Source organism: Camellia sinensis, chromosome 3 (genome assembly GCF_055761805.1).
Source record: "Camellia sinensis isolate YWXY chromosome 3, ASM5576180v1, whole genome shotgun sequence".
NCBI classification, from domain to species: Eukaryota; Viridiplantae; Streptophyta; class Magnoliopsida; order Ericales; family Theaceae; genus Camellia; species Camellia sinensis.
The window spans coordinates 152,416,713-152,432,533 of NC_138963.1; the positions used below are offsets into that span (position 1 = coordinate 152,416,713).

Genomic DNA, 15,821 nt, shown 5'->3' on the forward strand with positions numbered 1-15,821 from the left:
CATTATCGCTCACATTTTGAAATTTATGAGATTTTATTTGTTGTTGAAAAATTATCTGTTGAGTAGAAATATCTGTTAGGACTATCGATGGAGGATACCTTTGAATGTTATAGAAATTACATGAGGATTAGGTTAAATAGAAACTAATTTTTCATACATCTTGCATCAAGCATTATTCCATACTTGAACATTGAAAATGTATTGTTTTTGAGAAAAAGACGTGTATACTTTGGTGAATCTAGTTAGGGGGTGTGGTTGTGGTTTATATTTTTGGCCTGTGTGTTCTTGGTGAAAGTCCAGAAACCTGCACGGTTAGGTGCCGATCCTTCCGGTTAGTACCAATAGTGTTTGTATAGCATACTGACAGACACGTACTTAGAGATTCCTAGTGTTTTGTATCCACTGTCTTGTTTTCTGGTATAAAAGTGTATTTTCATGAATTGAAATATAATAATGATGGCATTGCATTGTTTTGAAATGGAAAAATATAATGTTTTGCAAATGATAAGTATATGTATTCACCTTATGACTTCGTTAAGTTTCATACAAGTGTTAAAGTATCTCTATTGGGTTTTCAGGTGCTGATGATATACCTCTACCAAAAACTTAGCTAGAGAGGACTATAGAGCTGAAGTCTAATTTTTGTTTATTGTTATAATTATTTTTTGTACAAGTCTCGGGTGTTTTAATTGTTTTTGGGAGGTTAATATTCCACATGTCTATATTTTGTTTTACTAAATATCATGGGTTGGTTTGTCACTATTTTTTCGGGGTGTTACACCAAGAAACTGTGTAGGAAAAATAGAGAAGAAAAGAAAACTTTTTCTATATATTAGACTACTAGGAATACGTATATATATAATTCCAAGTCTGAAAGTAAGGTAAGAATAAATCAAGGATTTGATCAAACAAATCCCTTGAATTATGAATCAATCAAAATCCATTAAATTATGAAACGACTAGTTAATTCCTTAATCATGATTAATTACAAAAGGAAATGAATCTATAAAAAATCAATGAGAGAAAACACACACACACACAAACACAAACACACACACACACACACACACACATATATATATATATATATATATATATTATTAGTTCACACGTGTGCCCAGCCAAGTCCAAGTCCAAGTCCAAGTCCAACGCACGTGCATGTATATATTTAGACTTCACACATATGGCCCAAAGCTTACATAGTCTCTTCCACATCCTTGGCTCTTACCCGAGGTCTACATATAAAAAGTATAAGAAAACTAATAAGAAATGAATGTGGGATAAGGAACAAGAATTTTTTTTTGAAGCACTTCCAACAATCCCTCACATGATTCAAAATTAAGTAAATAATGAAGCAAAAAAAAAATAAAAAAAAAAAAAATTATGGGCTTAACTTGAGATGCATTAATGCCAATGTCATGTGGACTTGAATTGACACTTAGTGTTTACAAAATGTGGATCACAAGTGAAAGGTGACTCAATTCTTGAACTTACCACCTTTTGGATGATCTAACAATGCTGCACACACACCTCTAGTATTCATGACGAGTTCTCGCATTGGCACAATAAGGCCATGTGCTTTATCTGGACTTTCATGAGTACTCTAGAGAATTAGTTTTAACTCTCATAGTAGGCAACCCCACCTCCACACTCACATAGGTGAACCCATCAAGTGTGTACTCTTCACACCACCTTTACAGGCTATAAGTTCATTAAGAACTATTTGCTCATCCTTAATTAGTTTAGCAGCTTGCACTATTTTCACCTTAGGAAGGAACGATCAAATAATAGTGCTGTCTTGAGTCTCTCTCTGGGTTGTTTTTACCCATTGAACCTGCTTCATGGGATCTCCAATCACACAGGTTGGGTTGCCATAACAAGTGATTCACTCAATGGGCTTAAGTCTCATCCCTCTTGACATATCATATTCCACTTTTCTAATTAGCCTTTTTGTCAGAGGGTCTACCAAGCTCTTCTCTGATTGTAGAAATTCAAGAGCTATTACGCCATTGTTTATAAGTTGTGCCTTAGTCGAATGTGCCTCTTCTTTCCATTATACCCTTTTTTTCTTTGCTCAAACTCTTGCTGCTTGTGAATCACAATGCGATAAGATAGATGGGACTGTATTCTCCCATAAGGGAATATTAGCTAGAAGATTCCTTAGCCATTCACTTTCATTACCTGCCACATCTAGAACAACAAATTCAGATTCCATAGTAGAAGAGGCTTTACAAGTTTGTTTGGATGATTTCCATGATATAGAACCACCTCCAAGAGTAAACACATATCCACTGGTGGAATTAATTTCATCATTATCTGAAACCCAGTTAGCGTCACAAAATCCTTCTAATGCAACGGGGTATCCTGTATAGTGAAGACCTAGGTTCACAGTACCTCTCAGATATCTTAGCAGTCTAGTTAAGGCTGTACAAATGTTCACAGTTGGGATTGTGTGTGTATCTACTAAGTCTACTCACAACATATGCAATGTCTGGGCAAGTGCAATTCATTAAATACATCACACTACCAATGACTTTGGCATATTCAAATTGTGAAACACTATTTGCCTTATTCTTTTTAAGATGGTGGCTATGATCATATGGGGTTTTAATAGGGTCAATATCAAAATGATTATATTTTTTGAGGAGTTTTTCAACATATTGTGATTGTGACAACACTAAAACAGTTGATTCGTGGATCACTTTGATCCCTAAAATAATGTCTACCTCTCTGAATGAAGTCTTTCATGCCAAAATTCGAAGATAAAAAAGCCTTGGTTTCATTTACAACGCATAAATCAGTACCCATAATCAACATATCATCTACATACTAGCATATAATAAAAAAGAAGTACCAAATCATTTGTTATAAACACAACTATCAGACTCGTTTATTACAAATCCATTTGATATTAATGTTTTGTCAAATTTTTCATGTCATTGTTTAGGAGCTTGTTTTAAATCACATAAAGATTTTACAAGTCTACATACTTTATGTACTTGTCCTCGAATTATAAAACCTTATGGTTAATCCATATAAATTTCTTCTTCTAAATCTCCATTTAAAAATGTTGTTTTTACTTCCATTTGGTGAATAACTAGTTTATGTATAGATGCTATTGCAATTAACAATCTAATAGTGGAAATTTTAGTTATAGGGGAATAGGTGTCAAAGTAATATTATACTCCTTTTGTGTGTAGCCTTTAGTAACTAGTCTAGCCTTAAATTTATCTATTGATCCAGCAGCTTTTAATTGTTTCTTAAACACCCACTTGTAGCTTATGGTTTTAAATCTTTAGGCAAGTCTACTAGTTCCCAAGTATGGTTGGCTATTATAGATTCCAGTTCACTATTTATAGCATCTTTCCAAAAAATGGTATGTATGGATTCAATGGCTTCATCATAAGTTTTAGGATCCTTTTCAATGATAAATGTAGTTACAAAAATTGGTCCAAAACTGGCTTCCACTCTAGGTCTCTTACAACGTCTTAAATCTTGTGATGTTTCCTCGGTATTATGACTAGGCCGAATAGCTGCATGAATTTGTTTAGGAATTGGTTGTTTCATAAGAAATATATGTTCAAAAAATTATGCATCTTTTGCCTCCATTATATTGTTAGCTTTCATAATATCCTTTTTACCTTTTATTACAATAAATCTATAGGCAGCACTTTTCAAATTGTAACCAGTAAAAATATAATCTATGATTTTAGGACCAATTTTACTTCTTTTAATACTTGGAATTCCAACCTTGGCTAAACACCCCCAAACTTTAAGATATTTCAGATTTGGTGCATGTTTTTTCCAAAGTTCGTAAGGGATTTTATGCATTCTTTTATGTGAAACTCTATTTAAAATGCGACATGCTGAAAGTATTGCCTCCCTCCACATATTAGAAGGTAGTCCAGAGCTAATTAGCATTGCGTTCATCATATCCTTAAGTATTCTATTTTTCCTTTCTGCTATCCCATTTTGTTCAGGAGTGTATGGTGCAGTGGTTTCATGAATTATGCCATTTGGTTCACATATCAATATAAGTTAATTGCTATCATATTCCCCTCCCTGATCAGATCTAACTCTTTTAATTTTCCTATCTAGTTGGTTTTCAACTTCGGCCTTGTATTTCTGAAAATGCTTAGTTGTTTCATCTTTATTTCTTAACAAATATAGTGAATCTTGAACAATCATCTACAAAGGTTAGGTAGTATCTTTTACCTCATCAGCTCATATAATTTTTAAAGTCCCCCAAGTCACTATGTATAAGCTCTAGGACTTTTGAATTCCTTTCTACAGATTTAAAAGGTTTCTTAGTAAATTTAGCTTCTACGCAGATTTCACACTTGGATGTGTCATAGTTTTTAAAATCTAGAATTAAATTTAATTGTCTCATTCTTTTAACCAGTGCATAATTTACGTGCCCTAATCTAGCATGCCACAAATCAATAGACTCAACAATATAAGCAAAGAAAATACTAACTTTATTAGCATTTTTAGAGACAACATCCAGCACAAATAAACGCCCATTATAGTATCCCTTTCCCACAATATCCCCATTAAGAGTTAGCCAAGTTTATTAGAATCAAACACTAATTTAATACCAGCCTTGTTAAGAAAGGATCTAGAAATTAAATTTCTATGCATATTCGGCATATGAGAAGTGTCATTTAGGGCAAGAGTTTTACTGCAAGTGAGTTTAAGTAGAATTTTTTCCTTACCAACCACGCGAGCTGTGCTAGCATTTCCCATGTAAACATGTTCACCATCACCAACAAACTCATATGTAGAAAATATATTTCTATTGCTACAAATATGGTCGATAGTCCTAGTGTCTACCACTTATTCAACCATATTGCAACAAGATTTGCTTCAAACACAACCATTGTTATTATTTCAGTTTCAGTCAAGCTCCATTGTGGTTTCTGTTGGTGAGGTTCCTTGCCTTTGCGGTTGTTGCATTTTGAAGCATGATGACCAATCTTTCCACACATGAAGCAAGATCCTTTCTTTTTCTTGAAAACTCTATCGGATTTTTTTTTTAAAATGATTGTTATGGTTGTGATTATTGTGGTGGTGGTTGTGATTGTTGTGATGATTGTTGTTCTTCATCAAATATTTTTTTGTTGAAGTTCCTCCCAGAGTGTGAATGATGATGATTATGTTGTTTTGCTACATTTTTCACCTCCACCACATTTGATTTTGATGTGAATTCATGAGCATATCTACTTCTCTCTTTCATCCAGTTGGATTCTTCAATGCAAATGAGAACAATAACTTCTTCCAAACTGAGGTCTTTTTTCTTGTGCGTGAGAGAATTTTTGTAATCCTTCCAAGATGGTGGCAATTTTTTGGTAAGTGCTGCAGCATGAAAGGTGTCATCTTACTTCATTCCTTCGGCCACAATGTCATGGGCTATATTTTGGTATTCATGAATTTGATCCATGACAGATTTCATCATTCATCGTGAAGTCTAAAAATTTGCTCTCCACGTACTTCTTTGTACCTGCATCTTTTGTTAAATATTTTCTTTTCAAAAATTCCCAAATCTCTTGAGCAGATTTGTAACCACAATATATATCAAACAGAGACTTGGAAAGAAAATTCAGAACATGACCGTGACAGATTTTGTTATCTTTTTCATACAAACGAATAGATTCACTACAAGCTGGTTTGAAAATATCATTAGGAATTTTGATCATTAAACAAAACATAATCAATATTGAGAGACTCTAGAAAAAATAGAACTTTTTCAGACCAGCATTTGCAGTGATTTCCATCAAAGGGTTCCAGTTTGGTCATATCAAGAATAACAGAAACAACAGAAACATAATTCATGTTTAGTAATCAAGCAAATTCATTTCATAAGATTGTTGGAAAATATATATATATATATATATATATAAGAACTCTGCTTGATTAACAAACTAAAATAAATACTAGAAGATAAAAGCAAAATGAATAACAGAGAAAGAATGAAACCAAGGCACGGAAGTCAATTCGTTGTCCGTAAGAAACAATTTTGCCCCAGTGGGTGCAAATGGCTACTAGCGGAAGTTCTCTAGGATACAGTGGCGAGTCTTGATGGTGTACACTTATCACGCAAGCCTTGAACTCGTCTAAGAAATAGCCCAAAGAAACCAAGAAATTGTTTGGGAAAAACAGAGAAAAAAATAGAACTTTTTCTATATATTAGACTACTAGGAATACGTATATATATATATATATATATAATTTCAAGTCTGAAAGTAAGGTAAGAATAAATCAAAGATTTGATCAAACAAATTCATTAAATTATGAATCAATCAAATTCCCTTGAAATATTAAACAGCTAGTTAATTCCTTAATCATAGTCAATTACAAAAGGAAATGAATCTACATAAAATCAATGAGAGAAATATATATATATATATATATTGTATTAGCTCACATATACAACACATGCGTGTATATATATATATATGGATTTCACACATATGGCCCAAAGTTTACATAGTCTTCCCGACATTCTTGACCCTTACCAAATAACAAAGGTCTACATATAAAAGGTGTAAAAAAAAAACTAATAAGAAATCAATGTGGGATAAGGAACAAGAAGAAAATTTTGAAGCACTTCCAACACATGCTCATGCACTACAACAAAAAAGGGTTTTTACGGCGCGCAATACGACGTGCAGGCGCACGTCATATTATGACCAGTCATGGAAAGTCATTCACTTTCAACGACATGCTTCGTACGCCGTTAAAAACTATTTAACGACAGATTTTGTACGTCGTTATTACTTTTTCTACGACATGCTATAGTACGCCGTTAAAAACTATTTAACGACAGATTTTGTGTATCGTTGTTACTTTTTCTACGACTACTTTTGCACATCATTATTTGGTGAGACAAATTACAACACTGATTGCACACCGTAAAATATATAATACAACAACTTGCTCAGCCTGCCGTAGATAAGTAGAACATACCACTGCGTACATGGAATGCTGTAGAATATTTCATATAATGACCTAATTTGATTGCCGTAGAATATGCATTTTTTTTTTATTTAAATTCAACAGGTTCTATTTGACTTGTTTTGTACAATCTAATATTACAAACAAGCTTCACAAAATATCAATCAATCACCAAACTATTATTTCAACCATAAAAATAAACTATATTTATAAATTATAACATTCAAAAATTGTCAATATATACATTTCAAACATCCAAAACCTAACCGCAAGTTCAAAGACATCCAAAAGGACTATCCTTAAGTTCTAAATTATCCAAAAAGTTATATATCATCCAAAACTGTACATATATAAGTTTGTAATTGGAGATGCAACTTTAACACAAAAATTTGTTTACACAATGTTACTTGCAATAATGCTTTGTTGTCTTTTCCTTTTGTGATTTCACGCAAATTTAATAGATCACGAATCATGAATCACCATCACCAAAAATCTGTTTTCCTAGAAAAATCCAACAAATAAAAATGAGAAGACACATACATCCTAAAAACAAAATTAACAAAGGAAATGTTTGGTGTGGCAACGACAAAACATTTTTTATATTTTCAAATATTCATTAATCTGTCTATAATCAAGAACTAAGCTTGCAAATTATATAGACCAAACAGCCTCGTTGTAAAGGACAAGAAAGATGGAATACTTAAATGAGCATATAATAGCCATTGCCTCAGTTGTCAGGATATTGTCTCGGCACAATAGCAATCCATATTATTAAAACAAATAGTGGCATGCATATTAGCTATCAATAATGCCTCCACTTCAGTAAACAAAGTAAACCCAGAAAGTTACATACTCATTAAAATCATAACATAAACTGCCACATTAACCAAGATAGCATATATATGTTGTAATGCTAAAAAAATATGTTATTTAGGAGAAACATGCTCAAACATTAAATGAAGCGTACCTGCTCCTCCATCATGGACCTAGATATAGATCCTATTGCCCAACATAATGTGTTTAAGTTGTTCCATGTCCAATGCTCGCCACTCAGTTGTTTATTCAATTTCTTCAGCATCTATTATCATCCCAGGAAGGAAAGAAACATTTACATGTAACTAGATGGCATAGTCCGATAAATCACTATTAAAAGCACAGTAACGCACAACTTCCTACTTGAAAAAGCATAGCCACGAATTGCTGAGTGAATAACCAACAATAATCTGAACTCCAAAGTATTTTGAGTTTTGTTTGATCATATTATTTTTATATCCAGGCATATCCACATAAAGGCAGAAAACCAACACATAATCAAACAATATTGTTAGAATTTCTCTCCACACCTACCATCTCCACTAGCACCCACTTCACCTACCACCTCCACTACACTACACCTACTACCACTTTCTTTTCTATTTATAGAAGTTGTAATTTGTAATCCAAAACATAACATCAAGACAGATCAATCAATAATACATAAATTCTTACATGGTATCAGAGCTATAAGATTTAAGCCTGTATTTATTTGTCACCGGCGGGCAGCCGGCCGACAACTTTGCCATTGCTGCCCGCTGGAATTTTTTACACATACCTTCACTCCTCCCCTTTCTGCTATACGGTACCCATCATGGTCAAGTGTATTAGCCTGACGACCTTGCAAGATTGGTTGTACAGGTACTCCTTCGGCAACGCCGGTCTCCAATCCAGCACCACAAATCCATTTCTGAACTCTTCTCTGCCTCACACATATTTGTTCATCAATGGCGACATCGACCCACGGCTTCTCCATCCTCGTCACAGGCGCCGCCGGCTTCGTCGGCACCCACATCCTCCACCTCGCCGCTCACGCCGGCGTTCGCTATGCCATGAAACAAACCCCTTCTCTCCTCTCTTCAGTCGCTATCTCTCTCTCTTCCTTAACAGTGGCAATGGATGTTGCTGTTACCACTTCTTCGTCCATGTGGAGGGACCCATCAAACACTCAAACAAAACCAGCCTACTATCAAGTCGGCCAATGAAAAATGCACCAACATGAATGATGTCTTTTCTTTAACACACTCCACTTTCTTTTCTTTTCTTTTTTTATATTTATTTTAATCCTTCTTTTGAAAAGAATCCACCCACTATTTTGCCAACTTTCTTTCTTTTCTATATATATATATATATATATTATATCTGTTTTTCTTGATTGATATTATCCAACACACCCACGTGACCCACTCTTTCCCTTTATTTTTCCTCTTTTTTTATTTGCATCTTCCCTTTTCTTTTTTCTTTTTTTTTTATTTTATTATTTTATTTTTTTTTATTACTTTAACCGTGGCCAACACACCCACGTGACCCACTCTTTCCCTTTATTTTTCCTCTGTTTTTTATTTTTTTTTCATTATTATGTCTTTAACACCAAAAAAAAAAAAAAAAAAAAAAAAAAAAAAAAAACCCACGACGCAGATGAACTGCCCACCAAACTCAATCTCATTTTATTCATGTCGGGGCTCACCCCGATCACCATACAAAAAAAAAAAAAAAAAAAAAAAAAAAAAAAAAAACACCCACATCCACATTGGAATTTTTCTTCTCTACTCTGCTGCAGGTCTCTTCTTCTTGCCTCCGTCTTGGACGGCCCTTGACGATGTTGCCTCCGGATTTCCTCCGCCACCGAGCACATTTACTCCCTGCTCCTCCACTGCCGCATATGGTGGCCCTCCAAATCGGAACATCACGGTGGCCTTCCGCTTCAGCTCCTTGTTTTCTGCCCTTAGCACGCTTATCTCTGCTCGCGCATCCTTATACATGCGTTGGAGCAGAGCCAGCTGGGAGTTTAAATGCTGCACCTCATTTGTCCTACTCTGCAGCCGGTTCGACAAATTTGTGACCGCCGTCATGGTTTCCACGCACGACTTCAGAGTATACTGATTAGCCTCAATATCAGTTTGCATCGCCATTTTTTGCTCCACCGACCGCATCGGAAAGTTCAATGGAGCAAAACCAGAGGTGTTTGGTTGCGGTTCACTGGCCACCGCACCAGTTATTTCTCTTGTGGGCTCGTTCAGTTCTGGAAAGAGCGTGAGCAGGTTCTGGGTAGCTGGACGGGAAGAAGAGGCCATGTTTCTGAGTTGCTAAGTGTTTCAGAGAAGGGTTGGTTTCCGGGTGTTTCAAGATTTGCAGAGACAAGCTCTCCGAGCGTTCAGAGGTTTCAGGCTAGTATGCACAGCCTTCGCCTCAACCTTGTTTTAAATAGCCAGGGCCAGCCACGCGCATCGCGCGCCTTTTGCCGCCGGACAAATTGGCACGCCTTTTCATGGCACATCTTTTGATAAAGTGGGCACGCCTTTTGATGGCACGCCTTTTGAAAAATTGGGCACACCTTTTGAGGGTGCAACTTTTCCAACGGTCCGACATGACCCTATAAACTGTCCCGACATTGATTCCGGTTAGCTTCTCCATCGGTCCAGTGTAACCTCGTCAACTGTCCAGACTTTATCTGCTACAGCGGTCTACCACAACCATCCAGTGTCCTCTACACCGTTATGGCACGCCCATCCAGTGTCCTCTACCACGTTATGACACCACCATCCAGTGTCCTCTACACCGTTATGGCACACCCATCCAGTGTCCTCTACCACGTTATGGCACCACCTTTCAGTATCTTCACCAACGGTCTGACACGACCATACAGTGTCCCCTATCTTTTTTATTTTTATTTTTATGTATTTTCTTTTTTTTTATTTTTATGTATTTTCTTGTTTTGTAAACTCTCTCCAAACTCAAGTTGGTTAGTTCCTATCCTCCTTGAGTTTGCGGGGGGCTGTTAGAATTTCTCTCCACACCTACCATCTCCACTAGCACCCACTTCACCTACCACCTCCACTACACTACACCTACTACCACTTTCTTTTCTATTTATAGAAGTTGTAATTTGTAATCCAAAACATAACATCAAGACAGATCAATCAATAATACATAAATTCTTACAAATATAGTGTCAGCTTTTCATGCTATTGGCATGAGAATACATATTCATACGGGCACAACCATTATATATCTATCTATCTAGGAGATATTGCAGCACAGTAAAAAAGGTGAACAACAAGGGCAATTGTTAACCAATACTTCCTTTTTGGTATCTTTGTGGTCAAGGTGTGACAAATAGATAAGTGTTTCCCTCATGATCTGCGACATTGTAGTTTAAATTAGAAATAGCAACTAAAGGAGAAACAGAGACAAAGAAACCAAACATAAATAATAAAATACAAAGGATCCTAGTGCACGAGGCTCTCGCTAGTCTTCCCCACTTTTTTTGGAGAGGATGATTCCCAATAATAAATTTTAAAAACCCGTAAAATAAAAAAAAGATAGCTTTTCTTGATCTGTTACGCATTGTAGAATTCAGGATGTTTATTCATAATTAGCAACCAAAATGAAAAACTTGGGTGATTCTTGACAATTGCAAGAGAGGCCAACAACCCTGTTTTAAAGGGTCAGAATATTGAAAAAGAGTTGATAATACTTGCCAAAAACTGCTTCAACGCTTCATAAAAGTCCTAGAAAATTGTTTTTACTTGCTAAACTAAACAAATGAACAGGTAATCACATTAACATTTCCTCTGCAACAATTAGGAATTCCCATTGCCAAAAAAGTTAAGATGTATTGAACATTTGTGAAATTCAGGTATTTTTAAAATAAAAATATGCAAAAGAAAGTGTATAGGATCATCTTTGTTAATTTTTTTTGTTACACATGCAATATTACGTCTTTCTTCTACCCATAAAGCTTCAAACACTGATTTCAATTTACTCAACCCCAAATTACACTATATAGTATCACATCACTGCTTTGAACATACATTCTCTGAAGTGAGAGTCTAACAATATAAAAGAGGCTAACCACATATATTAAATATTAAAAAAGGAAAAAAGAAAAAGACAGGTTAACTATCCATTTCATAAGGCTTCCATAGAGAGATTGGATTCCATACCTGCCAAGTATAGATTTAACACCTTATATTGAACGCGGACATCATTGTCCTTCATAGTTTCACGGACAATAGTCCCATTTTCATCCTCAATAATCAGAACCTCTTCAGGCTTAGCCATATGGCAGATCATTAACAATCTGAACTTTGACATTGGACCACCAAAGAGCTGCCGTCATTGCAACAGTTATGAACCAAGACCATCAACAATACCAGGAAATGGCATCTGTCAATTCAACATGCACAAATAAATTGAAAATAGTAAATCAAACATTCGATACAGATAGATTGAAACAGAAAATTAGACAAGAAATTCATAAAGGCCAGTCATCAGTATAACAGAAATTCATAGCTTAGGACCCCCCATTAACATAACAAAACAGATCAAACAGACTTGGGCCAATTGTGTAGCTCATTTAAAAAAGAAAAAAAAGCAAAACCTAGACTTCACCACTCTAACATGGTGCCAACAAGTTAAAGCTGTAACACTAGTATGTTCACAAGCATATAAAACAAGTCGATCGAGGTCCTAGTTGCACAAATTTCTAACATCAGGTGACATCCCTTGTCACATCAAAACTCCACGCTTCTTGCTCAAAAGCTAATATGGATCATGATCATAAAAAAAAAAAAAAAGAAAGAAAAAATATGATTTTACCACAATCCAAACTTCAACCATGCAAAGACTAAAAAACAATAAAGATTAACCAAACCCACTTTTAGACCCCACCCAAATATTCACCCCAATTTAGTTGTTTGTTAGACTCAAAGGTTCAGAGTATCCTCAACCATAAGCACCAAGGATGTTTGTATTGGGAGGAAGAATGGCCTACAGAACACCAAAGCATAAATGAAACAACAAATAAAGAAGAATTAAAAAGTCCAAAAAAATTCCACAAAATTAAATCCAACATTCTAAACTGGACTTTAATAAACAATTTAAGTATATGAAGTTGCACCATGAAGATATTATACATTTTAACATACTGCATGTCATAGAAATCCCCAAAATTAAGGGCAACAACCTGCAAACATCAAAATATGAAATGGAAAGCTTGAAGCAGCTCAAAAGCACTTAAGGTTCTAAATTTACGTAGGTAAGATGGAACGAAAATATTCAAGGATCCATTATTTATAAGTCTATGCCTACTGATAATCCAAGCACAAAATATTAATCATATGCATACTAGCTAGTCAACCTATTAAACTTTTTTCTTGACTGACTACTTATTGATTAGGATCATCCCCTTAGGTTATTTCTAAGAACATATTCTTTAAGTACGACCATTTTCAGTGGATGCATTCATGTCCAAGAGAATGGAAGCCCACAATGTTTTGGATGCCATAAACCATGCTGTCAATAGTCAATACTAATTAAATCTACCTTTGACACCTTTTATTGAGAAAACAAGAAATAGAATATAGAAATCATAAATGGCTTCAGGGAAAAATAGAATTAAAAAAAAATGGGAAAAGAAAATAATTATAGCTAATGCTACTTGCTCTACCTGATACTGGAGATTTGATGGAGTTCCCAAAAAGCCCTCATACAAAACTACTGTTTTAAGTATTGGTGATCTTTTAATCCGTTGTTTGGTGTCTAGTGCTGGATTCAGTAATTTGCGTATTGCATACAAAATATTTGAGGCAACTACAGTGCCAATGCTGGAAATAAATCCAACACCGGCAAGCTTCAAACCGCCGAAAAGTACTGATGCAACTCTATGATTCACATTCCAGTCGTTCCCAGCAATATTCTTTTGAAATGCATTATCGAGTATGGAACCAAGTAAGCCCTTTAATGCTTCCATGCTGTCTGGTGTATCTATTGTATCTCCAATTGAAAGGAAAGACAAGGTTGGAGCAGGAAGCCATACAGTGAAAAAATCAACAACTGATCCCCTGACAGTATCCGTAATAACATAGTCAAGCTCTTCAAAGAAATTTTCTTTACGCCTTTCATACTGTGCTAAGAAAGTAGTTGTAATTGATATAGCTTCTTCTATAGCTAGTCTATGTAAAAATTTGGGATCTGCCAATAATCTCTCCCTGAATCCCTGCAACATCAAGGCGTTTGATGCTCAACTTTGAGTCCCTAGTCGATTGTACTTTATCTATGTTTATTAATTGCTTAATCACCAAGTAGATAAGTGAATAGTGAGGGTTCCACGTGCACATATTGTAAACTGACTAAAATAAATGATGGAATAGGTTTAAGGTCAACAGCCTTTAAATCACACACAAAAGAAATTGCCAAAACCAAGCATACCTGGAATCAATGAGTTAGTTCTGAAATAAAAGGATATTGCTCCAGATCAAAATAATTCTGCAGGACTTCCGGGGATACCACACCAAGATCAAGTCCGTTTTGAAGGTCCTGATAAGAACACATCAAAATATTCAGTCCATCATATAAAAACTCCCTTGCCAATTTCACCTTCAATAATGGCATAAAATATTGTTCTGGAAGATTAGGCTATATGATATGCCAATATCACATTGAATCTTCTTTTCGGAAAAAGAAAACCATGAACATATTATTAATAATAATTTCATCTCTAGTTCCAAGACATTTTTCCTTTGAATAAAGAAAAATGCCATTCCCTTAATTCATAAAACCATTGTTTTCAATCAAGTAATTGTTACAGCTTTGATAGCCAATTCAGACATATCTTTTGATTGTCATTCTTTCTCTTGCCAGATTTAAAAAAATAAAATAAAAAAACTTTTTCTCTCTAGTTCAAATCATCACACTCTAGGCTTAAGTCTCAAGACGTGTTATATCTAAACCTAAATTTAGGGGAGAAGTGACTGGAGTTTGGCTTTATTTGAGAGTGAGAGATTGCAGGAATTTCAGAATGCTGTGTGGAAATTTTAGGAAAAAAGAACTTCTGGGTTTTGGAGTCGATTTGAAGTCCAAATTTAGTAAGGAAAGGATTAGCTCATGGAATATAGGCTTTGGAATGAAACAAAAGAAAGAAACTAAGGCAGGTTTGTGATTGAAATAACAGAATCCAATAGCAGAGAATTAAAGACAGAAGAAAAGGAAGAAGAAAGAGAAGGATCTTATGGGAATCCCACTTTGATTCTTTAGGAATTACTCTCCAAGGTTAGGTTGTATCACAAAATAGCACAATCTTTAATTATCAAAATCCACTCTACTGAGTTGAAGAATAAGTGTTGCTATGTTTAGGTTGCTAAACTCCTACTTCTACTAAGATTAGTATCCCAAAAGTGGAAAACTTGACCTGTAACACAATCCTCGACCCACATTATATACCACATGTGCGCATTAAATGATTTGGTTGACCAAGAACATGCCTGTGTACTTACTATATCACATGCCAATTTAAAAGTGACCAGAATGTAATGACTTGAAACTAAACATAAATACTCAAAATTAACCATTACATAGTAAAGTTCGAAGCATGCCCATGTGAAAATCTCCAATTTGTACCTTTACTTATTGTGTTCTACATCAACAATTGTGTTAGAGCCTGATAGGTGTACACACGTTCTTCAGGACAGTTTGTTCATATGGGGTAATGAGTTTTGGCTGATTTTACACTGCCTCTTTGTCTCTGTCCTGTTCCTGCTGTTCTTTCTTTTTTCATTCCTCTTCCTGTTTGAAAAGTTTGGAATGTGGAAGCAAAATGATTTAAAATGAGTTTTTAAATCTCAACTGTTAGGTTTTATTTCTTGGCAATCCCGTTTGACAAAACTCCTTTCAGTTGTATTTCTTTTCGCACTTTTATTTCAGTGAGGCTATGAGCGTTTAGATGCGAATCCAACCCGAATTGTGCTTTTCAGAGAAGTTTGTGATGCTAATGCTTTCAAGATTGCCACTTCGCTGATTATGACGGGGATCGAGCTGCCCGGTCAGCTCGCGGG

General features: G+C 35.2%; 1 protein-coding gene across 4 annotated transcripts; it reads right to left on the minus strand.

Annotated features, from left to right (window-relative positions):
- Window positions 1-804: 804 nt before the first annotated feature.
- LOC114303235 (protein RETICULATA-RELATED 6, chloroplastic-like) lies at window positions 805-15,562 on the minus strand. Of its 4 annotated transcripts, none has more exons than XM_082921173.1 (5): window positions 15,388-15,562; window positions 13,439-14,307; window positions 11,934-12,156; window positions 7,922-8,032; window positions 805-1,235 (listed from the first exon to the last, which is right to left on the minus strand). In XM_082921173.1, the coding sequence occupies exons 2-3, from the start codon at window positions 13,994-13,996 to the stop codon at window positions 12,118-12,120; spliced, it is 597 nt and encodes a 198-aa protein (XP_082777299.1). In that variant the 5' UTR covers window positions 13,997-14,307; window positions 15,388-15,562; the 3' UTR covers window positions 805-1,235; window positions 7,922-8,032; window positions 11,934-12,117. The 4 variants fall into 4 exon arrangements, with proteins under 4 accessions (XP_082777299.1, XP_082777298.1, XP_082777297.1 ...); XM_082921172.1 differs by lacking the exon at window positions 805-1,235 and adding an exon at window positions 7,137-7,455; XM_082921171.1 differs by lacking the exon at window positions 805-1,235 and having other exon boundaries at window positions 7,137-8,032.
- Between the last annotated feature and the right edge of the window lie 259 nt (window positions 15,563-15,821).